Source organism: Hylobates moloch, unplaced genomic scaffold, assembly GCF_009828535.3.
Source record: "Hylobates moloch isolate HMO894 unplaced genomic scaffold, HMol_V3 SCAFFOLD_8, whole genome shotgun sequence".
Classification (NCBI taxonomy): domain Eukaryota; kingdom Metazoa; phylum Chordata; class Mammalia; order Primates; family Hylobatidae; genus Hylobates; species Hylobates moloch.
This window is the reverse complement of record NW_026652283.1, coordinates 36,761,276-36,785,098: the sequence shown is the minus strand read 5'-3', so window position 1 is coordinate 36,785,098 and position 23,823 is coordinate 36,761,276. Positions and strand designations below refer to the sequence as shown.

At 46.8% G+C, this 23,823-nt stretch overlaps 1 protein-coding gene and 1 long non-coding RNA gene across 6 annotated transcripts in view; one reads left to right on the top strand and one right to left on the bottom strand.

The window, feature by feature from the left end:
• Window positions 1-23,823, top strand: part of DLGAP3 (DLG associated protein 3) — a 65,187-nt gene that overhangs the window by 13,920 nt on the left and 27,444 nt on the right. For all 5 annotated transcript variants that reach the window (XM_032160186.2, XM_032160189.2, XM_032160187.2 and 2 more), the window contains 4 exons: window positions 8,298-8,380; window positions 10,305-11,462; window positions 15,462-15,667; window positions 15,993-16,065. In XM_032160186.2, coding sequence (XP_032016077.1) covers window positions 10,356-11,462; window positions 15,462-15,667; window positions 15,993-16,065 — 1,386 coding nt within the window. In that variant the 5' untranslated portion in view covers window positions 8,298-8,380; window positions 10,305-10,355. The remainder of the gene's footprint in view (window positions 1-8,297; window positions 8,381-10,304; window positions 11,463-15,461; window positions 15,668-15,992; window positions 16,066-23,823) is intronic.
• LOC131384008 (uncharacterized) lies at window positions 4,206-10,588 on the bottom strand. The gene is made up of 3 exons (XR_009214463.1): window positions 10,455-10,588; window positions 8,277-8,373; window positions 4,206-7,612 (listed from the first exon to the last, which is right to left on the bottom strand). It is a non-coding gene; the product is annotated as an uncharacterized LOC131384008 (long non-coding RNA).

The window sequence follows — 23,823 nt, the reverse complement described above, 5'->3', positions numbered from 1 at the left end:
AGAGAGAGCAGAGGTATAGACATCCTTGAAGGTCAGGCAGGATTTCAGGCAGAGCTGAGGGGTGGGAGGTGCCGCGACGTGAACCTGGCAGTCAGCCAACCAGCCAGCCTTCGTGGTTGGCTTCCTGTGCTGGACTCTCCTGTGGCAAAGGCCCAGAAGGAGGGCTCAGGCCTTGTTTCTAGAAGCCCCTGTCCCAGCTCACACAGAAAGCTTACAGGACAGTGTGCTAATCCAGGAGGCAGTCCCAAGCTGTGGACACCAAGAGGGGACCAGAAGCCTGGGCCAGAGAGTAGGAAAGGTCATTGGTATGGCCAGGCTGAGTAACTCCTGCCCAGTGGACCCCTGCCATGGGCTTGGGCTCCTACCCGCTATTCTTTGATGGCCCTGGCAGGCTCAGGTGTGGAGCATCCTGGAAGCTAGGGCAGCACCAGCCCAAATCACATACAAATGAAAGAAGGTGCTTTGGTGCTAAAGTCAAAAGAAGCCAACATATGGAGACATATATGCAGTTGCTTTGGATAGGTCAGCTTAGTTACTCATTGCCACAAGCTAAGGAGGTAGGTATTGTGATCCCATTTTACAGATGAGAAAACTGAGGCTCAGGCAGATAACACAAATTGCTCATGGGCATAAAGGTAAGTTGTGACATAATGGATGGAGGTGGATGATTGGCTTTCCAATACCCAGCTATGAGGTTGCTGGGCTTTCCCTTCCAGATCCCTGGAGTTGGAAGAGAGACCACACTAACCCTGGCTACAGGGGTTTGTGGGAGTCTGCAAATCAAGGTCTTCTAGTCCTCTCAGGTGCTACAATCTTTGGCTACCAGGTCTTTGCTCTGCTGTCTTTGGTACGCTTAGGGTGTGGGAGGTCTTCAAAAGGAGTCCAGACAAACGGAAATTCCTGCATGCATGAAACAGATGAGTTTTCAGACTACCCATTTCTGATCCAAACCAAGACATGTATGGATAGTTACAGCCTTTGCCCAAAGCTGTCTAGAGATCCTCTCCCTGTCTCCAAGTCTCATGCATTTAAGTAGTTTCTCCCTAGTTAGCAATAGCTAACCCTTAGCACCATCCTAGATACTTTACCTGCATTATCTTAGTCCTTGTGACATCACAGTGAGAAAGGGACTACTCTTGCTCCCATTTGAAAATGGGGAAACTCAACTTGAGAGAGGCAAACAGGCTTCCTTGAGGCCACACGTCTAGTAAGTGGTGTACCTGGGATATGAACTCAAAACAGTTTAGCTTAAGACCCAGAAGCCACAGTTTCTCACCAGCTGCCCCTAACGAGAGTCCCAGAGGACTTGTGGTCCTAAAAGTCCTCTCTCTCAGCAGTGTGCAGTCTTCCCCAAAGAAGGCCCCTGGAGACTTTCAGGAGAGGGGAAAAGTGGGAATGATAAGGCAGCACAGCCTAAGAATTGGTTCAGTTGACAGAAAAGGAAGAGATGGCTAAGTAAAGGCTGGAAGCAGTTGGCCATGCCTGCAATCAGGGGGCATGGAGGAGTGAGGCTGATCAGGCTGAATTGTGTCTCAAACTGCCTATGGCAGCCCTGGAGAAGGAGGAGGAACCTCCTCCGAGGCCTGTTGGGTACATGGCCCTAGCTGGGAAGGGAGCTGGGGCCCAGCAAGCCTGAGTGAAGAGACCTATGTGGCCCTGCTCCTGCAGCCCATCTCTGAAAGTTGTGCCTCATTCTTTCTCTCTGCAGCACAGGGAGGGCCACCTTTTTCCTTCTTATCCTCCCTTCTCCCTCCACTACCTTCCCTGAGCTATGCAGAGGGACATATCTGGGAGAGACCTAGATGCAATTGGAAAAGAACCATCTTTACCTGCTAAGCAGAGCGTCTAGACAAACATCATGAACAAGGCTGGGTATAGAGGCTGGATTTCTAATACCAGATTCTCCAGGACTCTCCAAAGCCTTTGAAGAGAAAGGAGTGGAGATCTTTTCTGTGGGCCGTTGTACACAGGAGCAGAGTGGGTGAGGGCAGCAAGGGAAAACATTCATTCACAGAATGGGTATTTTTTGAACAACGTTTAGTGGCAGGCATTGTTCTAGACACTCAAAATGCTGCAGCACACAAACAGACACAGTCCCTGCCCTTCTGGAGCTTATGTTCTACTGTGGGGAGACATACTATAAACACACATTAGACAAAGAAAATAATTTCAAAGGGCAATCAGTGCTCTGAGGGCAATGAAGCAGGTGATATAGAGCATACCCAGGGTTGCAGCTCAACTTTAGTTGGAGTGAGTGATCAGGTAGGCCTCTCTGTCTCTTCTGAGACAGAGGAAACCATGGGAATATCTGGGGCAGAGTGTTCCAGCAGAGAGAACATCAAGTGCAAAGCCCCCTGAGGTGGGATTTTCAAAGAGATTATAGGTAGTGTGGGTTATTCACAGGCCGAGCACTGTCCAGTGGGTCAGGAGATGGATTTAGACTTGTATCTGCCTAAATGGCTCGAGTGTTTTGGAGCTGTAAACCCATTTTCTGTAAAATTTCTGCCCTAAGCCCCTAGGAAGAGTTGATTAAATAAAGTAATAAGGATGAATGAATAAAACGGCAAGCCTTCCTCCTTCCGTTCTGTTCCGCCTTCTTCCTTCTCCATTTTCTGGGGCAGTGAGGGGAAGAGGAGGTGATTTCCCTTGGGATCCTAGGGAGTGGGGTTGGATACAAGGCATGCCAAGTCTTCAGCAACAGGGCTGGCTAGTGGGGTTGAGGGAGGCCAGGGACTAGGACACCAGCCCAACTACAGAGATCCTGCCACAGGCATCTGAGCAAAGCCAGTGTCAAATCAGTCAGTGGGGCTCAGGCAGAAATGAATGCAGGAAGAGACATGGGGCTGTGCCGGAGGGGGCAGAGGGATGCCTATCCATGGGCACAGTTGAATAATCAGGGGTATGAGCTGCAGGTCAGAGGCTCTGTGTTAGGGCTCCCAGGGTGAAGGGCTGGACAGAGAAACCGAGGCACAATCCTGTCTATACTGGTTGGTTAACACAGGGAGAGGGGGTGGGTAGAAAAAGCCTAAAACTTTGGGATCCCAGGGACACACTTGGCTTATCACAGGCATGGAGGAGCCAGGCCAACAGCAGCTAAATGAATTCTAGGCCTCACTTGCTGGGAGTTCTGCTGTGTTGGAACTGGTGTGGGGATGACCTCATAGGCTCCAGGTGAGGGGATTGGATAGGGCTGACCTTCACAAGGGAACAACTCTAACATTTTGCTGCTGTTTGGATCGTCATGTCCAGCTTGTAGCTCTCCCAGACAGCTTCCTGGGGAAGGAGTGAATTGGCTAAAATTTGAATTTTGAAGTCTTCATCTTGGCCCAAGGCATCACTTTGTGCCAAACGCTGAGATACTGGCCTTTGTCAAACACACCTGGATCTCTGGGTACCCAGATGTGGACAATCTAGAGTAAGAATACCTTATCTTTTCCCCAGGTGAGTATCTTTGGTCTTAGATGGTCATCCAGAGAAATTAAGTGACTTACCCAATGTCACACTGTAAACCAATGGAGGAAACAATGATAAAGCCAGCTACCGTTAGTGAGTCTTTATCACGTGCCAGGGACAGTGCTAAGGGATTTATATGCTTTACCTTGCTAAACCTTACATCATTCTTACCTTTATTATGGCTCTAATATTATCCCCATTTTACAGATGAGGAGACAGGTTAAGAGAGGTGAATCACCTACCCAAGTACACACAGCCAGTAAGTGAGTGGAAAGGGATTTGAGCCCACAGAGTCTGATGACCGAGGCCACACCAACAACTGCTTTAATCAAGGGAGTTTGTGAGTTGTTTAGGTCTCAAGAAAGGAAAACCAACTGATTTGGCTGGGCAGGGCCCTGGTGGAGAGGGAGAGAAAACACTCTGACTCCTTCTCCCATTTTCCTTCTTTTTCTGGAAGGTAATTGCTTGGGGCAGTGACAACCTCCTGGCGAATTACACAGCTGGTTTCCCAGTGAGATTTGTAACAACAACCCCGCCAGCCTGGCAGCCCCCAGCAAGTTCCGGTTTAAGAAACTAATTGCTGGATTGTGTAGTTGGTGCTAAATTGGGTAATTTCTTGGTGACGGCATCTGTGCCACTTCTTCCATTCCCAGATAGATTTGAGCTGCATCAGAGAAGAATTTGTCACACACGGCACCCTCCCAGACTCCTTCACTCACCATTTTCCAGCCAGCCATAGGCTACTGCAAAAGTGGCTGCTTCCCTCGGTTCACCATTTGGGCAGCTCTCTGTGTCCTGGGATAGCGGATGGATGACTTGGTGCAATAAAAATGGGAAAATAACACCAGCACCCAGAATTGTCATAGGACTTCAGGGAGCATCTTTGATTCTATACTAATCTAACCTTGGGCTTGGTATAAACTCAGTGCTCACCACACACGGGAAAAGGCTAAATCACACTCTGGTTAGCTCTGGGAGATATGCATGGATGAGGTCTTTTTATTTGTTTGTTTGCTTTAAAAAAACATATTCACTTCCATTACTGTGCCCACTTCAGAATGGCATTGAATAAGTTTGACTTCTCTGGGCTGGCAACACAGACAGGAGAAAAGCTAAGGCTTTGGAATCGGCCAACACTGGATTTGACTTCTGGCTTTGACAACAGCTCTCAGTGTGACCTTGGGGAGCTCAGTTAGCCTCTCCAAACCTCAGTTTCTTCTTCTGTACACTGGAAGGTGGTGGGGGGCGGATAATATCTATCCTTTGGAATAGTTGTGGGAATCACATAAAATATCATAAATGAAAGGATCTTGTTCTTTGTAGACTCACATTCACTCAACAAATGCCTGCCATATGCTAAGCATTGTTCTAGGGACTGGGGAGAATTCAGTGGATAAGATGGATAGAATTCCTGCACTTATGTGGAGCTTACATTCTAGTGGGAGAGACGGACAATCTAGGAGTCACACAAATTTAAAATGGTAACAATATAAGAGACAGGTACACGGTGCCTTGAGAGCAAACAGCAGGGGGATCTGACCTAGTCAGGCAGGCCAGAGAAAGCTTCCCCGAGGAAGCAACAACTGGGCTGAGATCTGAAGGGTGTGTAGGAGTTAGCAAGGCAGAGGTGGGTAGGAAAAGCTTTCCCAACAGGGGGAATAGGCCCCGTGATGCGAGGGATCATGGGACTGACAAAAGACTGTCCTGGCTGCTGCAGAGAAAGTAAGGGGAGCATGTTGTGAGAGGATGTTGGAAAAGTAGGAAGGGCCAGACCCTGCAGGCCTTGTTGGACAAGTGAAGGCATTTTATCCTAAGAACATCAATAAACCAATGAAGAGTTTTAAGCAGAGAAGTGACATGATGAGATTTGCATTTTCAAATGACCATTTGGATTGGAGCAGGGTAAGAACGGAAGCAGGGAGACCAGTTAGGAGAAGACGTGCAGACATGCAGGCAGGAGATGGTGTTCTCAGGAACAGTTGGATTCATTAGCAGTGCTTTCTGCTGTAAATACTACAGGAAATCTGGCCAACAGTGGTTTAAATAAAGAGCGCATTCCTTATCAGATGTAGACCTGGAGTAAAGCAACTGTTCATGTTGGTTCCATGGCCCGATGATGCCAGAACTGACATCTCTGCAGTTCTCTAAGACTTTTGTGGTGGCAAGATAGCGGTCCTAGCTCTGGCCATCATGGTTGTAGTCAAGCCAAAAATAAGGGGAGAAAAGATGGCACTAGCAATTCCTACCCCTTTGATCACAAAGGCAAAGTCTTTCCCAGAAACCCTCATCATGCATCCATGTATATATCATTAGCCAAAATGGAATCATGTGGCCTGTAGTTACAAAGGAGGCCGAGATAAGGACAAGGAGGCTGGGAATGAGTTTTAGCGAGTCAGCCAACAGTGATTTGGTGGATATGGAATAAATAGCACATCTGTTTTTTTTTAGGAAGCAAAATCCATAGGGCATGGTGATGGATTGAATTATTAGTCCCTTCCTCACTTGTTTTTCCCTCCCATTGATTTTGTTTAGTAATGGAGTGAAGGCGGGTGATGTGGGGGGAGGAATGTGATCATAAAGCATAATATATAGGAGGAAGCCAGTTGTTAATTAAATATTTTCTTTAGAAAATCCATAAATTGGATATCTCCTGCTCCCAGTAATTTGGATTTGATTATATTGTTTACTATTTGGACACTGGGGATTTTGTAAATCCAAAAGAAAGGCTTCTCATGAGGGATTACACTGCATTAATGTTTTAGAGTTTGTAAGAGCGATTTTATTATTTGATACCCATTGAAATCCTGGGAGATAAGTTACCAAGTATCCTGAGGCTTAGAGAGGGCAGGCTGCCTCTGCTACGTCAGGTGTCACATACATTCTGGTCTCAGGACCTGTGCTTTACCACTATACAGGGCTGCCCTGTAGGATGTGGGTAAAGGAGTTGAGGGGTGATCTGTCTGGGGAGCAGCAATTATAGGGCCCATCTTCTCCAAGACAAGAGCAAGGAGAACGTGGATTGATGCCAGAGGGGCTGAAGTTTCACAGGATCTTGATGAAAGCCGAGCAGCTTGCCAGCAGCACCTGTGTGAAGCAGGAGACAGAGGGGCACCTGGGAATGTCCACCCCTGGGAAGTTCTGTGAGGCTCTAGCTTGATGTCGCCGCGCACAGAGCAAATGGGACGGTCTGGGCTTCTGTCAAAGTGGCCTTTTGTGCCGTGAGTCTCAGATATGGATCCTGCCTGGGGCAGGAAGAGGGAAGAGAATGACATGGATGAAGGACCAGGTTGTCTTTCTGTCTTCTTTCCAAGGCAGAGAGATGCTTCCAGGTGCTTTTTCAACAACGACTTGAAAGGCCATCTTGATCTGAAATTCCCTCTGTTTCCCCAAAGAAGGGCAATGGAAGAGAATTGTCATCTAGAGCCAGGCAGTTGGTATCCATGAGGTCACCCCAGTCTCTCTTTGGGCAGGGTAACCAACAGCTTCTACAGTCCAGGCTCCAGGGTGGGCCAGGGGCTGGGTGTGTCTGACCTTGTCCTCTATGGAAGATTCCTAGGAAACCACAATCTTCTTCATTGTCTCACATCCTTCAGGGTCAGGAAGTCCTTCCTGATGTCTGACTGTGCCTCTTCCACTACTATTAATCATGCTTGCAAAGCTAGCTCTTCTTCCTGACATCCCTATATCTAATAATGGCATCATTAGTCTTCCAGCCATAGCTGCTGCAAACTTCAGAGTCATCTTCCTTTCTGATTTTCTCTCTTCTATTCCCACTATTTGCCATTCCCTGTCTGCCAGAACTCTCCGAGCCTACTCCTTAGAATTCCCTGTTTGCACACCTCTTCTTCCTGTGCTTGTTGTTTCCTCCACTGGGTACGTTCTCTTCCCCATCACCTATGTGTATGGGACACACAGACATCTTGTACTCCATCACAAACATCCTCTCCTCTGAGAAGTCGTCCTTGATTGCCCTCTATTGAATCTTGTCCCATCCTCATCTGAAGTAGCCTAACATTTTGGTACCTCTTTCCAGCACAGCCATTTATTCGTCTACTTAGTGAATGTTTATTAAGGACTGGCTCTGGGTAAAGCCCTGAGTTAGGTGCTGGACATCCAGAGATGAATAGGACTTGGTTCGTATCCTGAAGAAGACCACATTCTAGATGGGGAGATAGAAACCGAAACAGACATTTTCAGTGCAGTGTGATAGCTGCTTTCATGGGGACACCCAGGCTGTTATAAAAGCCCAATAAAGAGCATAACCTAGAATAAGAGCACAGAAAGTCTTTAAGGGAAGGTGGGGCTTAATATGAGTAAGTGTTAGCCAGGGGGAGGGCTTTGAGGTGGATGAAAGGAAATTCTAGGAGGAGGGAACAGTTAGTGCAAAAATAAAGTGTCCTGAAATAACTCTGTCACGTGAGAGGTTGTTCCCCTGTTAGACTATAAACCCCTCGAGGACAGGGACCACTCTTAAATCACCTCTATACACTTCTCACTCTCTTGCTTACGGTTGCTGTTCAATAAATGTTTGTGGAATGGGATCATATTTGAGGGCAATGGGAAAAAAAAAAAAAAAAAAAATGCAGTGGCTCAGCACCATGGACAGATCCCACAGACACCTGCAGTTGGAGGTAGTCCAACCTGTAAGCTCATTTGCATGTATTTGCATAATGAAGCCAACCTCATTTCCCTGGGGGTTCAAAGGCTCTGCATCATGGGGGATCCAATCAGTCCTGGTTTGGGAGAGTTGGGAAGGGAAGCTGTCAGGGCCAGAGACTGGTCCTCTGAGGAATGTGGGAAAACATCTCTCCCCTTTTGCTTACCATCCTTTTCTTTTCCATCAGGATTCAGTGGTCCTGAGCCTTCTGAAGTTAGGATTCTGCCTGGTGGTGGGGATCCTGACATCAAGGATGGGACACCCTGGATGGTGAGTGATAGAAGAGTCTGGGAGACGGGGATTAGACTCAGGTTCTCATACCAGAATAATGGGTTTGAATCTTGATTCAGAGTGACTCATCCACTTACTGGCTTTGTGACCTCACCATTTTGAGCTCAATTTTCTCATGGGTAAATGTGGATAATATCTGCATTACAAGATTTCAGTAAGATTAGAGAATATCAGGTATGCACAATACCTGGTATATAGCAAGTACTTGGGAAATAGTAGGAGATGTGGAGTGAGCAGGATCTGGAAGAAAGGTGGGTGTGGGGAGGTGGTGGTAGGGAGAAAGAGAATGAGTCTCAGAGGTGCTGCTGTCTGGAGCTTTTGAGTCTGTCATCCCTCCTAGTCAGCAGATGGCCCAGGAGCCTGGTCGAGAATGAGAGAGGGCACCGTCTGCCAGCTCCTCTGTCCCTGTCCCTCCTGCTGTCACTCCCTCCTGCTGTAGCTCCTATCCTGGCAGCTCCTGGAGTCCTGATTGGAGGCAGCTCTTGCTGAGAGCTGACCTCTCTGTCCTGTAGCCTTGGCAAGTGTGGGATGGGGGCCAGGGGCACTGGTTCCAGAGTTTTTTCTCCATCGCTTTCCTGCCTTGCCTTCCCTCTGTTCCTGGGAGAAGGAACTCCTGGGTTCCAATCCCAGTTTAGGATTCAGATGCTACTGTGTGTAGCTGCTGTTCTTTATGGAGTTTCCTCCTTCATGGTTCCCCTCCAGTGGAATGGGAATGGAGGGTGGGGGTAAAAAGCAAAAGGGGTAATTTCATAGAGGAAATATTTGGAACCCAGAAGAGGAAGGAGGAAGAGTCATCTCAGATTCTCCTTATTTCAGTCCACAGGGGAGGGAGAATGAGCCTGCAGCCATATGGAATGCATGGGGTGTGGAAGGAAGGCGAGGGATTTTTCTGTGGGATGGTGCTGGATATGTAGATTTGGGTCCAGTGTTCTCTTTGTTCACAGCAGCTGGGAGCTATGACCCTGAGGCCTGGCTCTTGCAACAGTGGGGTGTAGGGCAGGGTTGGGGTAGAGATGTGACTGTTGATCTATTTGCCTAATGCCAGCTTGTTAAAAGCTAGTTCACCTGAAGACTGGTTTCTTTGAATATTTTATGTCTCCCTAGGTATCCTTTTGTTTTTGGTAATCTAAGGATATATTCACACACACACACACACACACACACACACACACACCAAAGTATATCTATATATTTAACATAAATGTGTATATATATGTATATATAAAAATATTTCTATCTATATATAAAATATATATGCATTTATAAATATTTATTCATATACATTTACAAATATAAAAACAAACAAATATATATACATATAAATTTAGAGGCCAGGTCTCGCTCTGTTGCCTGGGCTGGAGTGCAGTGGTATAATACAATCATAGTTCACTGCAGCTTTGAGCTCTTGTGCTCAAGTGATCCTCTCTCCTCAGCTTCCCAAGTAGCTGGGACTACAGGCATGTGCCACCACACCTGGCTAATTTAAAAAATTGTTTTGTGGAGACAGGGTCTTGCTTGGTTGCCCAGGTTGATCTCGAACTCCTGGGCTCAAGTGATCCTCCTATCTTGGCCTCCCAAAGTGCTAGAAGTACAGGTGTGAACCACTGTGCCCAGTCTCTAAGGACATTTAAAAACCCATTTGACTGGGGGAATATCCTCTTGTGAATAAGTATTTATCAGATTTGCAGCATTCATTGAATGATGGGATTATTTTGTGCCCTTGAGTGTCTATGTCTATTATGACCATTTAAAGGACTTTTTAGTCCATTGGTGGGAGGATAGTATGATTAGTCATGATAAATTGATATATATTACCCAAAGGGATACAAGGATGCCTAATAAAAGATGGTTTTAGGTGAAGAGGGCTGTTCAATTCAAATACCTTTTCTCCCTATTTTTCCAGGAGGTTCCTGGGGCCTGGCCCCCAAGACTATGAAGAGCCTTTGCTGAGGCCATGAGGGGTTACCATGGCGACCGAGGCAGCCATCCCCGCCCAGCCCGCTTTGCTGACCAACAGCATATGGACGTGGGCCCAGCTGCCAGGGCCCCATACCTGCTGGGCTCCAGGGAGGCCTTCTCCACCGAGCCCCGCTTCTGTGCCCCGAGAGCTGGCCTGGGACACATTTCTCCTGAAGGGCCCCTGAGCCTGAGTGAGGGGCCGTCGGTAGGCCCTGAGGGAGGGCCAGGGGGGGCCGGGGTTGGGGGGGGTAGCAGCACCTTCCCCAGGATGTACCCTGGCCAGGGCCCCTTCGACACCTGTGAAGACTGTGTGGGCCACCCACAGGGCAAGGGTGCCCCCCGCCTGCCTCCAACACTCCTGGATCAGTTTGAAAAGCAGTTACCAGTTCAACAAGATGGCTTCCACACACTACCATACCAGCGAGGGCCAGCAGGGGCAGGGCCCGGGCCAGCGCCAGGGACTGGCACTGCCCCAGAGCCCCGCAGTGAGAGCCCTAGCCGCATCCGGCACCTGGTTCATTCTGTGCAGAAGCTCTTTGCCAAGTCCCACTCTCTGGAGGCGCCGGGGAAGCGGGACTATAATGGGCCCAAGGCTGAGGGAAGAGGTGGCTCTGGAGGAGACAGCTACCCCGGCCCGGGCTCCGGAGGCCCCCACACCTCCCATCACCACCATCACCACCACCATCACCACCACCACCAGTCCCGGCACGGCAAGAGGAGCAAGAGCAAGGACCGCAAGGGGGATGGGCGGCACCAGTCCAAGTCCACAGGCTGGTGGAGCTCCGATGACAACTTGGACAGTGATAGTGGCTTCCTGGCGGGTGGGAGGCCCCCTGGGGAGCCTGGTGGTCCCTTCTGCCTGGAGGGTCCAGATGGGTCCTACCGGGACTTGAGCTTCAAGGGACGCTCAGGCGGGTCGGAAGGCCGCTGCCTTGCCTGCACTGGCATGTCCATGTCACTGGATGGACAGTCGGTCAAGCGAAGTGCCTGGCATACCATGATGGTCAGCCAGGGCCGGGATGGATACCCGGGGGCCGGGCCAGGCAAGGGGCTCCTGGGTCCGGAGACCAAGGCCAAAGCCAGGACTTATCACTATCTGCAGGTGAGGCTTTTTTGGGGTTGGGGAACAGGGTCCTCAGCCTTCACCAGTCTTGTCAACCAGGGAGCAGTGGAAAGGGTTGGGTGGGAGCCAGCTGTCCCTGTGATGGAGGGCCTGGGTGCAGGGATGCTCTGCCCTGCCCCATTGGGTCACTCTGAGCTCCTTTGGGGCTTCACTTTCCCCATTTGTGCAATGAAGGGGCCCTTCTGTTCTAATGATGTGTCTGTCCCTGAAGACTTCCCCTTGACCTACTGTTTTGGACAGGCTGTGCTGATCTCTGTCTTAGGAGGTTGGAGGCATAATGAAGTTGAGGGCAGGCAGTGGACAGCATAGAGAGGTACACCTTAGCTGTAGCTGCTCTCACGATTGAAGGTCGGCAGTTGGAAAGCAGTTTTCCTGCCCCAAAGCCTTCTCCAGCCCTCTTTTCTGCTATAATCCGGGTGGCCCAGTTGTTTGAATATGAAGATCAGTTATTTCTAGAATGTGCCTCTGCTGAGTTTGCCATTCCGGGGTACCTGTGGTGGGACAGCCGAAGCTGTGGAGGGGTCCTGGGAGTTTCATGTGTCTCATGTGCTTTCCTAGGCTGGGGGACAAACTGGGTTTCAGCCCTGATACAATTCAGGCAGGGCCTCCTGGGAGTGGGTGGTGCAGGGGGTAGCTGGCACGCTGTTCTCATCTTGTCTTATCACCTCTATGGTCTCTGCAGGTGAGGCCAGGAGCTCTGATTCTTACTTTTTATGGAGCCTTCACCCCAGCCTCATCCAGCCCACATCGTTTTCTTAAGTCCTGCCATAATTTTAGGAGAAGAAGTCAATACAAGTTCTGGAGGTCCAGTGTATTTCCACATTCCACATAGTTGATACAGATCTATTTATTCAATGAACATTTCCTGGGTGCTGTGGATACAAAGATGAAGATACAGATGCTGCTTGTGAGGAGCTCACAGTGTAGAGCGGGAATAGACAAGGAAGCAGATAGAATATAGTGTGATGAGGCTGTGATAGGAGAGAGCCCTGGGCATCTTGGGGACACAGAGGAGACACCTCACTGACCTGGGTGAGGAATGTCCCCTGAGCTGAATCTCAGTGGAGGAGTCACAGTTGTTGAGTGCCGGCTAAAGGTGTATTGGGAAGAGACTATACAGCATGTTCAAAGGTGTGGAGAATAGAGGCTGCGTGTGTCTTTGTGGGACATTGGCCTTGCTGGGTAAGTTGTGCACAAGTTAGGGCTCTCCTGGAGAACTCATGAAGGCCCAAGGGAGCACATAGGGCCACAGTGCAAGCAAGAAGGGACTTCTGGATTGGCCTGGTTTGCCCCCCCCAGGTAGGGAGGTGCTCTAAGCTGGGAACTGAAGGGTCCAGGGAGGCAGCACCCGTCCTTTCTCCCCCATAGCCGATTCCTTGCCATCCCTGAAGACTTGCTGCCATTTCGCTGCTCCCTGCTGCTTCTCCAGGGCTGCCCTGACCTCCCCGGGGGCTTCCTTTTTAACATGCACCTCACAGTGTCCTGCAGAAGCGAGGAACTCTGCAGTGGCTAGAGTGGGAGCCCTGCAGTGTGGCCTTCCCATCTGCTGGCCTGCCTCTCTCCACCTGCCTGCTGCTCTCTGTAGAGAATGGGGAAGGGGAATGATCCCTCTGGTCTGGAGTTCCAGGGCCTCTGAGGACTGGGAAGTCTGAGCCCATGTGGGGAAGAACCAAAGGGCTATAGGGACCCTCCAGACAGCCTCGCGCTCCCCTGGTACAAAAGCAGGGGAGGCTGGCCCCATGCGGCCAGGTGTCTTTGTTGAACTCCCAATCTGATTGTTGAAGCCCTGTTTCTCCCACTGGATACCAGCTTTCTCTTAAGCCTTTTCCAGAATCCCTCTGTCCACTCTGAGCCCCTGTTTCTTTATGGAGCCTCATCTCTTTTTTCCCATCATCCAGTTGAGCCCCAGCCCCTTGAAGAGCCCTGCTCCTCCCCTTGAGTTCCTTCAAGGGACCCCATCTCATCCCCAGAGTCTCCACCTTTCCCCCGAACCCTATGCTCTCCCTGAGGCGTTACCCCTTTTGGAGCTCCCATCCCTACCCCATTTAACCTGTTCTTTACAACAAGTGTTTTAAATCCTCCCCACCTCCCCCAGTCCTCTCCCCCATGTCTTCACTTACACCTCATTTTCCAAAGTGTAGGCTGACATCACGGACTCCCTCAGCTTCCTGACAGCATCTCTCTAGACGCATCCAGATTCCCAGCCACCCTCGTCCCCTTCCTTGGCTCATAGGAAAACTTAGGACCACCCATCCCAGGCTGATCCTTCCTCCAGGGCTTGAGCCCATCTCCTCATGACCCCCTCCATCCCTGAAGTATTCTCTCTTCTGAGGTTTAAAGACTATTTTTACTGGCTCTTTCCATCATTCTGAAAACATGTGCAAAGTCGCTTGCATCCTAAAAAATATTTCTGCAGCCCCATCCCACCTTTCATGTCCTTCATAATTGAGTTCTTAGAGCATAGACACCTACTCTTCACTTCCCTTCAATTCTCCCCTCACTGTGGTCTGATTTCCACACTCCCTGTCATTGACATGCCCTGGCAGTGGCCATAGATGATCTCTTGAGAGCTATCTTCAAAAGCTACTTTTCGGTGCCTATAATAATTACCATTTATTGAGCACTTTCTATGTCCTGGAAACTCTATATTGGCTCATTTCTCTTTGCCACCAACCCTCTGATGTAGGCATAAGTATCATGACCAACTCGCAGACAAGGAAACTGACACTTAGAGGTTAATCCGTTTTGCTTAAGTTCACCTATCCAGCAAGTGATGGGGCCAGAATTGCACATGGATCTTCTAACTCCCGAGCCTGAGTTACTAACCTCTGAACGCACTGTGGCATTTGACATAATCGACTCCTTTTATTCTTGAAATGTCTCCTGTTTCTATGACATGGCATTTTCCTGACTTCCCTCCTACCCCTCTGCCCACTCCTTCTCAGGTGACTTCACAGGCTCCTCTCCCTTTCTTCACAGTCCCTTTTTAAATGTCAGTGGATCTCTGCTCATCTCTCTTCTTCTCTCCCCTGGGCTGTCTCATTCACTGCTGTGGATTCAGCTGCCGCCCATGACTCCCACATGTCCGCCTCCAGCCCCGATCTCCCCACCGAATCCCAGAACCTAACATCCAACCACCTGCTCAACAGTTCTATGCCAAGCTCAAGGTGCTCAAGCCCGACCCTACCACCTTTCCCCAGACTTGTTTCTCTGGGGTTCTGTGGCTCAGTGAGCGGCAGCACCCTCCCCCAGGTCCTCAGCCAGCAGCCTGGCAGTCATCCTCGACTCCTCCCGCCCCCTCATCCCCCACGTCTAATCAGGCTCACTGATGCTCCTTAACACCTCTCATTTCCATCTCCTCCTCCCCCTCATTGTCATTGTCTTAATTTAGGCCTCATCATCCCTTGCCTGGATAACAGCATCAGCCTCCTAATTGGTCATCCTCTTGCCACTTGAGCCTCTGCCCTGCTCCTGGCCCTCCACAATCCAGCCTCTGTTTGGACTGTGGGAGAGCTCTTTCTGCAACACAAATCTGATGTCACTCCCCTGCACGAAGCCCTCTGTGGCTCCCCACAGCAGGGAAGGAGAAAGGATTTGGAATGTAAGCAAGTTGAAAGGATGAAGGAGAAGGAGGGGTGGAAGGGTGACTGAGGTCAGGTGATGCCTGACTGCCAGGCATGGGATTGACACAGGTCACTTTGGTCTCTGATCATCAACCGCTTGACGCCTGCCATGTCACTCCCTCAGACTCTCTAGGTGGCCCTTAATTAAGTGCAGAAGGTCTGTGGAGGATGACGAGGTGCCTCTTGTAAGGGAGGGGGACAGTCTGAGACCCCACCTCCCCTTCTGCCTCTGCACGTACCTGAGTGTGCCTGTTCAAGCCAGGGCAGAGCACCTCTCACTGGCAGTGGGCAAAGAGTCCTGGCCTCGAGATTTACTAGGGTCATGTCTGAGAGACAGAGACCCCTGTTCCTGCAGGTGCCGCAAGATGACTGGGGGGGTTACCCCGCTGGTGGCAAGGACGGGGAGATCCCGTGCCGCAGGATGCGGAGCGGCAGCTACATCAAAGCCATGGGGGATGAGGAGAGCGGAGACTCAGACGGCAGCCCCAAGACATCTCCCAAAGCAGTCGCCCGACGCTTCACCACCCGTCGCTCCTCCAGCGTGGACCAGGCCAGGATCAAGTAAGGACAGGGAGGCCGGGGGGTGTGGGGTCGGGAGGCTGATGCTGGACTCCTGCGGGAGATGTGTGTAGAGTGGGTGCCAGTCAGGTAGTCCTGCTTGGGTTTCAACTGGGGTGTCTCACTCCGCTCCATGTAAAGGGAGGGTCTTGGTGGGAGTCCTTCTCTGGTGCCTCTTTGGGAGTCTCTTTACCCAGGGTCTCCTAAGGGATCTCTCTTCGGGGGTTCTGAGGAATAAGACTTGCTCAGAGACCCCAGTGCTATTATCTCCCCTCCCCCGCCTCCTAGCAGTCCACTGTTCTGACTCCGGAATTTCGTCCTTTTCCAGCTGCTGTGTCCCACCCCGGATCCACCCCCGGAGCTCCATCCCTGGCTACAGCCGTTCCCTCACCACTGGACAGGTAGGGAGAGGCCCAGCATGCCTGGAGGAAAGAGTGAAAAGGGGATTCAGTCCCATGCTCAGCTTAGGTCTTAAAATCAGAGGGTCTGCCTGTGGAGAGAGCTCAGGCCTGTCTCTGGAGAAACTGGGAAACCTGCCTGAGGACTCCTGGAGCTGACTCAGGCTGGGAGTCTCAGAATCACAGCCTTAAAACCCACCAAGCGTCCTCAAAGTGATGAGCTTGTAAGGGCAACACCAGTGCCCTGGGGCTCTTCACAGGCCCGATTGCTCCCTCCTTGCCCCCATGTAAAAGGTAGGATTGATCTGTACAGACAGGGCACAGGCCAAGCTGCAGTCTCAGACATGACCTGGGCCTGAATTCTGCCACCTTACCCCTCTGTCCTGAGGAACCACCAGTAAGAAACCTTACTTTTCAACACCTCTGTTTCTCATCTTTAAAATGGCAATAGTAGGGACAGTTATTTTGCAGGGGTTTTCTGAGAGTTCAGTGAGAAAATGTATGCAAACGCAAGGTACTTGGCCCGAAAATGGCATTTTATAAATGTGAGTTCCATATCTAAGTGTAGACTTTCCCCTTAATTAGACAGAAGCAGCAGCGTTTAGTGATTAAACACATGAGATGGGGTTGAATTCCAGCTTGGCTACTTACCAGCTGAGTGACCTGGGGCAAGTTACTTGACTTTTTTTGAGCCCCACTTTCCCTTTTTAAAAATAGGCATCATAATAGTGTTCTTGGCACATAGCCAGCACTCAGTAAAGGTTAGCTATTTTTACTGTATGCTGGGGAAAAAATGCAATGCAAAAGACTGTCCACATTGGCTGTCATTGTTCACTGCTGCAGTCCCTCAGTATTCCTTTGTTCCATTGCCTGAACCAGGGAATCTGATTGGCACAGCTCTCTTTTTACATCAGACCAGCCTATGTTGTTAAACCCACGAGTTAATGCTTAGCCCTCATTTTACCTCACCCATCAGCCACATGTAACACAGTTGAAGACTCCCTCCTTCCTGAAAGACTTTACTTGGTTGGCTTGGAGGACACCACACCCTCTACATTCTCCTAGATTCCCTTCCTGGCTGCTTATCCTCAGTCTGTGTCTTGGGTGCCTCTGTAACTCCCCAGGATCTAAACACTGGAGTTTTCTAGGGCTCAGTCCCTGGACTTCTCTCTATACCTACTCCTTAGGTGGTCTTGTCCGGGCTCATGGCTGAGAGCCTGATGACTACCAAATGTATATCTCCAGCCCAAACACTCCTGTAAATGCCAGGCATATATGTCTAACTGTGTATTGAAATCTCATTTGGATGTTTAGTAGCCATCTCAAACTTAAGATGTCCAAAACTAAACTGCTGATACACACACCCTCCACAATCCCCTCCCGCCCCTCGCTGCCGCAGTTGCTGCTCTATCCTCTGAATTCTCCATTTCAGATAATGGCAACTTTATCCTTCTAGAAGCTCTGGTTTAAAAGCCTGAAGTCGGTCTTGACCACTTTCTCTCTCTCACAACTCACCTCTAATCCTTCAGCTGATCCTGCTGGTCCCACCTTTAAAATATATCCAGGATCCAACCACTCCTCACCACCTCCACTGCCACCGGTTCTTCCAGGCACCATGTCCTTTTGTCTGGACGATGGCACTGCCTTCTAGTTGGTCTCCTGTATTTGCTCTTGCTCCACTTCATCCTCTCTCATTACAGCCCACGTGATCTTTAAAAACTATAATCACACCAGCTCTTCTGTTCAAAACTCTCACCTTGCTCAGAGTAAACATCAAGAACCAACCATGGCTTTCAAGGCCTGCATGACCTGGTGACCTCGCTGGAGTGGAGCTGCCTCTGAGTTCCTCTCCTAACGCTGTTCCCCTCCCTCCCACTCCAGCCACACTAGACTCCCTAGGGCCCTTGCATTTGCCACTACCTTTGCCTGGATGTCACCTTCCCAGCCACTCTCGGGGATCACTTCCTAACTTCTTTCAGGTCTTTTCCCAAATGCCCTAAAATTTTAATTTAACGCTCCCCTTCCAGCATTTCCTATTCCCCTTCCCTGTACTGTCATTGTCGAGGTCTTCTCCGCCTTCTTCCTCCTGCTCTTTCTCCTTCTTCTTAGCACTTTGCACTATCTAACATCACATATACTTGACATATTTAGCCTGGAGGTATGGCTTCTTATTCTTGCTTTATAGAAGATGAAGTAAGTTTAAAGCACTAGAGATGTCACCCTATTATGTCTCATAATACTTTTTTCCCCTTAAGTCTATTTTTTTGTTTGTTTAGTATTTGCCTAGAACACCTTTTTCCATCTTTTACTTTAAAGCTTTTTGTCTATGTCTCAGGTATATTTTTTGAAAATAGTTATAGCTACATTTTACCTATATCCATCCTGATAATTGCTTGAGAGTTTAGTACATTTATATTTATTGTGATTACTGATAATCTGTGATTACCCCTTGGCCTAAACCTAGGGTAGTGTGATGACCCTAGCCCTAACCCTTGGGTTTATTTCTGTCATCTTATTTTGTGCCTTCTATTTATCTTGCCTTTGGGCTGATGCTTTCCTGCTCCTTTGCTGCCTCCTTTTGGTTTGAGTTTTCTTTATTCTTCTCCCCACCAAATCCCACACTGGTTTAGTAGTTATATATTCTATTTTATTCTTTGTTGTTACCCTTATAATTTTCATATGCATATTTGACTTAATGTCTGAAGCTGACAGTTTTTTCTGTACTCCTCCTGAACAATACAGAGGCCCTAAGACAGTTTTATTTTTATTTATTAATTTTTTGTGTGTGACGGAGTCTGGCTCTGTTGACCAGGCCAGAGTGCAGTGGCTAGATCTCTGCTCACTGCAACCTCCGCCTCCAGGGTTCAAGTGATTCTCCTGCCTCAGCCTCCCGAATAACTGGGATTACAGGTGTGCGCCACCACACCTGGCTAACTGTTTTGTATTTGTAGTAGAGACGGGGTTTCACTATGTTGGCCAGGCTGGTTCCGAACTCCTCACCTCAGGTGATCCACTCGCCTTGGCCTTCCAAAGTGCTGGGATTACAGACATGAGCCACCACACCTGGCCGACATTCTGATTTTGATGACCTCTTCCCTTCTTGTTCTTCTTTTTTTTGGCAACAAAAATTTATTTTCTCACAATTCTGGAGGCTAGAAATCTGATCAAGGTGTCAGCTGAGTGGTTTCTACCATTCGGTAATTTGTATTTTTATATTTTTTATGTTGTTTGGAGAACAAAACATTTTAAATTTGATGATGCATAATTCATCAATTTTTCTCTTCTTGATTGTGCTTTGGCATAAAATTTAAGAAATCTTTGTCTAATGCAAGATCACAAAAATTTAATGTTTCTCCTAAGAATTTTGTAGTTTAACATTTATATTTAGATGTATGACCCACTGTGAGTAGTGTGTGTGTGTGTGTGTGTGTGTGTGTGTGTGTGTATGTGTGTGATTCAAGTTAGGGGTCCAGCTTTATGTTTTTGAATGCGGATATCCAATTTTCCTAGCATCATTTGTTGAAAAGGCTTTTCTTTCCTCATTGAAATTTCTTGGCCCCTTTTTCGAAATCAATTTACCATAAATGCATGTGTTTATTAATGAACCTTAAAATTTATTCCATTGGTCTGCATGAACCTATCTTTATGCTATTACCACATGCTTTGATTGCTGTAACTGTGTAGTAAGGATTGATTTTGGTAAGCTGAAATTATACAATTTCGTTACTCCTTTTAAAGATTGCTTTGTGTTTTGTGTTTCCTTTGCATATACACATGGATTTTGGGTAGGCTTGTTGATTTCTATAAAAAATATAGTTGGGAATTTGAAGGGATTGCCTTGAATGTGTAGATTAATTTATGGAGTATTGTATTCCTAACAATATTAAGTATTATTATTCTTGAATATTGGATGTATTTCCATTTATTCAGTTCTTCTTTGATTTCTTTCAGCATTTATTTTACTTATTATTATTATTATTATTTTAATTTTTTTTTTTTCTTTGAGACGGTCTCGCTCTGTCGCCCAGGTTGGAGTGCAGTGGCATGATCTCGGCTCACTGCAAGCTCCGCCTCCTGGGTTCACGCCATTCTCCTGCCTCAGTCTTCAGAGTAGCTGGGTCTACAGGTGCCCGCCACCACGCCTGGCTAATTTTTTCGTATTTTTAGTAGAGAAAGGGTTTCACCGTGTTAGCCAGGATGGTCTCGATCTCCTGACCTCTTCATCCACCCGCCTTGGCCTCCCAAAGTGCTGGGATTACAGGCATAAGCCAACGCTCCCGGCCTATTTTACTTTTAATTTTTATTATAAATTGACAAATTGTGGATGTATATATTTATGGGGTACAAAGTAATGTTATGATTTATGAATACAATGTGGATAATGAAATCAAGTGAATTGAAATACCCATCACCTCAAATACTTAAGTGATCTTAGGACACTTTAATTTCCTTGACTTCTTCCCTTCTTATGTGGACTTACGGCCCAGTATTTTAGTTCTACCTTTTAACCTGTCAAATTAGTCTCTATTATTATTGTTACTTTTTATATTATTAGCTCTTGATGATATATACTCACATCTCTACCTTTTTTACTCCTCACTTTACCTCCTTACATCTCATTGTTTCCTCCTAAAGTATATTCTTCAGTAATTTTTTCAGCGAATATCTGTTAGTAGCAAACTTGGACTTTAACAAAAATATGTTTTACCCATGCTGTTTGATACAGTTTAGCTTATTGTGGGAATTCTAGCTTAACGTTTATTTTCTCTCAGTGTTTTGAAGATATTCTTTTGTCATCTGTCTGTTGTTGCCATTAAGGAGTCTGCTATCATCCTGATTGTCTTTGTAAGTAGTTTTAATTTCTCTCAGGTTGCTGTTGAGATCTTGCTTTGATTTCATTGTTCTGCAGTTTTGCTATGATATGTTCATGTGTGTGCTCCATAGATCTGTGGATTCCTGTTTTTCATCAATTCTGGAAAATTCTCTCATGTTATAGTTTGCATAGTATATCTTTTCCCCATCCTTTTACTTTCAACTGTTTGTGTTTCAGATTTAAGGTATGTCTCTTGTAGACAGCATCTAATGGGTTTTTTTTTTTTTTTTTTGCTTTATCTTATCACTATGCCTTTTGAATGAGTGTTTTGTCCACTCATGTTTTATTTTATTTATTTAATTTGTTTTTGAGGTAGGGTCTTGTTCTGTCATTAAGCTACAATGTAGTGGTGTGAACATGGCTCACTGCAGCCTTGACCTCCCAGGCTCAATCTATCCTCCCACCCCAGTTCCCCAAGTATCTGGGACTAGAGACACATACCACCATGCCTGGCTAATTTTTGTATTTCTTGCAGAGATGGGGCTTCACCATGTTGCCCAGGTTGGTCTCAGAACTTCTGAGCTCAAGTGATCCACCCACCTTGGCCTCCCAAAGTTCTGAGATTACAGGCATGAGCCACCATGCCAGGCCTTCACATCTTAATGTGGTGATTGATGTGGTTGGATTGTCTTATACTATTTTTTGATCTTCTGTTCCTTCTTTACTGTCTTCTTTTATATTAAATCAATAAATATTTTAGTGTATCATTTACATTTATTTGTTAATTTTTTTACTATACAATTTGAGTTACTTTCCTAGTGATTGCACTAGGAATTACAACGTATATCGTAGCTTATCAAAATATAATCATGGTAAAATATAGAAGCATTGCTCTATTATAACTCATTTTCCCCCTTTGTGCTATTACTGTCATATATTACCTATATATGTTTTAAACCTAGCACTTGTTATAAACCAACATTGGTATTATAATAAGTGCTTTGTGTAATCTTACGTCTTTTAAAGAGGTTAAGAGAGGAAGCGAGGAAAATATATTTATAGAGGCTCTTGTATTTACTCACATATTTACCATTTCTGGTGCTCTTTATTTCTTCTTCTGTATTTGAGTTACTATTGGGTGTTACTTTATTTTCTTTTTAGCCTGAAGGACTTCCATTAGTGCTTCTCATAATATAAGTCTCCTGGCAATAAATTGTTCAGTCTACATTTATCTGGAAATGTTTTTATTTTTACTTTATCTTGGAGGAATAGTTTTGCTGGATATAGAATTCCTGGCTCACAGTTATTTTTCTTTCAGCACTTTGAATACACCATTCCACTGCCTTCTGGTGTTCATTATTTTTGATGAAAAGTGAGTTGTTTCCCTCTATGTGATGAATTGTTTTTCTTATGCTGCTATTAAGATTTTCTCTGTTTTCAGCTTTCAACATTTTGACTGTAATTTGTGTGAATATAGATCTCTTAGTGTTTAACCTACTTTAGGTCCATTGAGCTTCTTTGATCTCTAATGTTTTTTGCTTTTTAATTAAATTTGGTAGCTAGGCACAGTAGTGGGCACCTGTACCCCTAGCCACTTGGGAAGTGGAGGCAGGAGGATTGCTTCAGCCCACAAGTTTGACCTGTAGTGCACTATGTTATGATTGTGCCTGTGAATACCCACTGCACTGAAGCCTGGGCAACATAGTGAGACCTCATCTCTAAAGAAAACAAAAACAAAAAACAAAAAACAAGAATAAAAACAAAAGGAAAGTTTTTGGCTATTGTCTCTCCAAATATTTTTTTCTGCCCTGTCTCTTCCTTTTCCTCTTTTTTCTCCTCCTCCTTCTGGAACTCCCATCACATGTATGGTGGTATGCTTGATGTTGTCCCATAGGCCTCTGAGGCTGTGTTCATTTCTGTTTAATATTTTTTCTCTCCATTATTCATACTGGATAATTTATACAGATCCATCTTCATGTTTACTGATCATTTATTATGTTGAGCCCCTCTACTGAATTTTTAATTTCAGTTACTATACTCTTCAGCTCCAGAATTTCCATTTGTTCCTTTTTTAAATCTCTCTCTCTTTGTTGTGATTTGTATTCATGAAGTCATTGTTGTCATGCTTTCCTTTAAATCTTTAAGCATGGTTTCCTTTAATTCTTTGACATATTTATAATAGCTGCTTTGTAGTCTTTGTCTGATAAATCCTTTGGGGATATGCATGCCTTCTTGTTTATTTGCATGTCTCATAATTTTTTTTTTTTTTTTTTTTTTTTTTTTTTGAGACGGAGTCTCGCTCTGTCACCCAGGCTGGAGTGCAGTGGCGCAATCTTGGCTCACTGCAAGCTCCGCCTCCTGGGTTCACGCCATTCTCCTGCCTCAGCCTCTCCGTAGCTGGGACTACAGGCGCCCGCCACCACGCCCGGCTAATTTTTTTTGTATTTTTAAGTAGAGCCAGGGTTTCACCGTGGTCTCGATCTCCTGACCTCGTGATCCGCCCGCCTTGGCCTCCCAAAGTGCTGGGATTACAAGTGTGAGCCACCGCGCCCGGCCGCATGTCTCATAATTTTTTGTTAAATATTGAACATTTTAGGTAATATATTGTAGTAATTCTAGATTCTTATGTTTTCCTCTTGAAGATTGTTATTGCTTTATTTGTTTGTTAATCCCTGAATGTAATCTGTGAAATCTGTCTTCCTGACAACATGCGGCCTCTAATGTTTCCATTCAGTTTTATTTCCTTCTTATTTTTATTTTTAAGCCTTTTTTCTTAGGGATTTCCCCCATATCTGCATAGCTTAGTGTTCAGCCAGAGATTTTTCGGAGGTTGTGCTCAAGAACCTCAAGCTAGTTAGACTTTTTCTCTGCCTATAGTTCTACGTGTGAGCTGGGGAGGGCAAAGTTCAGGTTGTTTTCAAACCTACCCTGGCTTTTACTCTTCATCA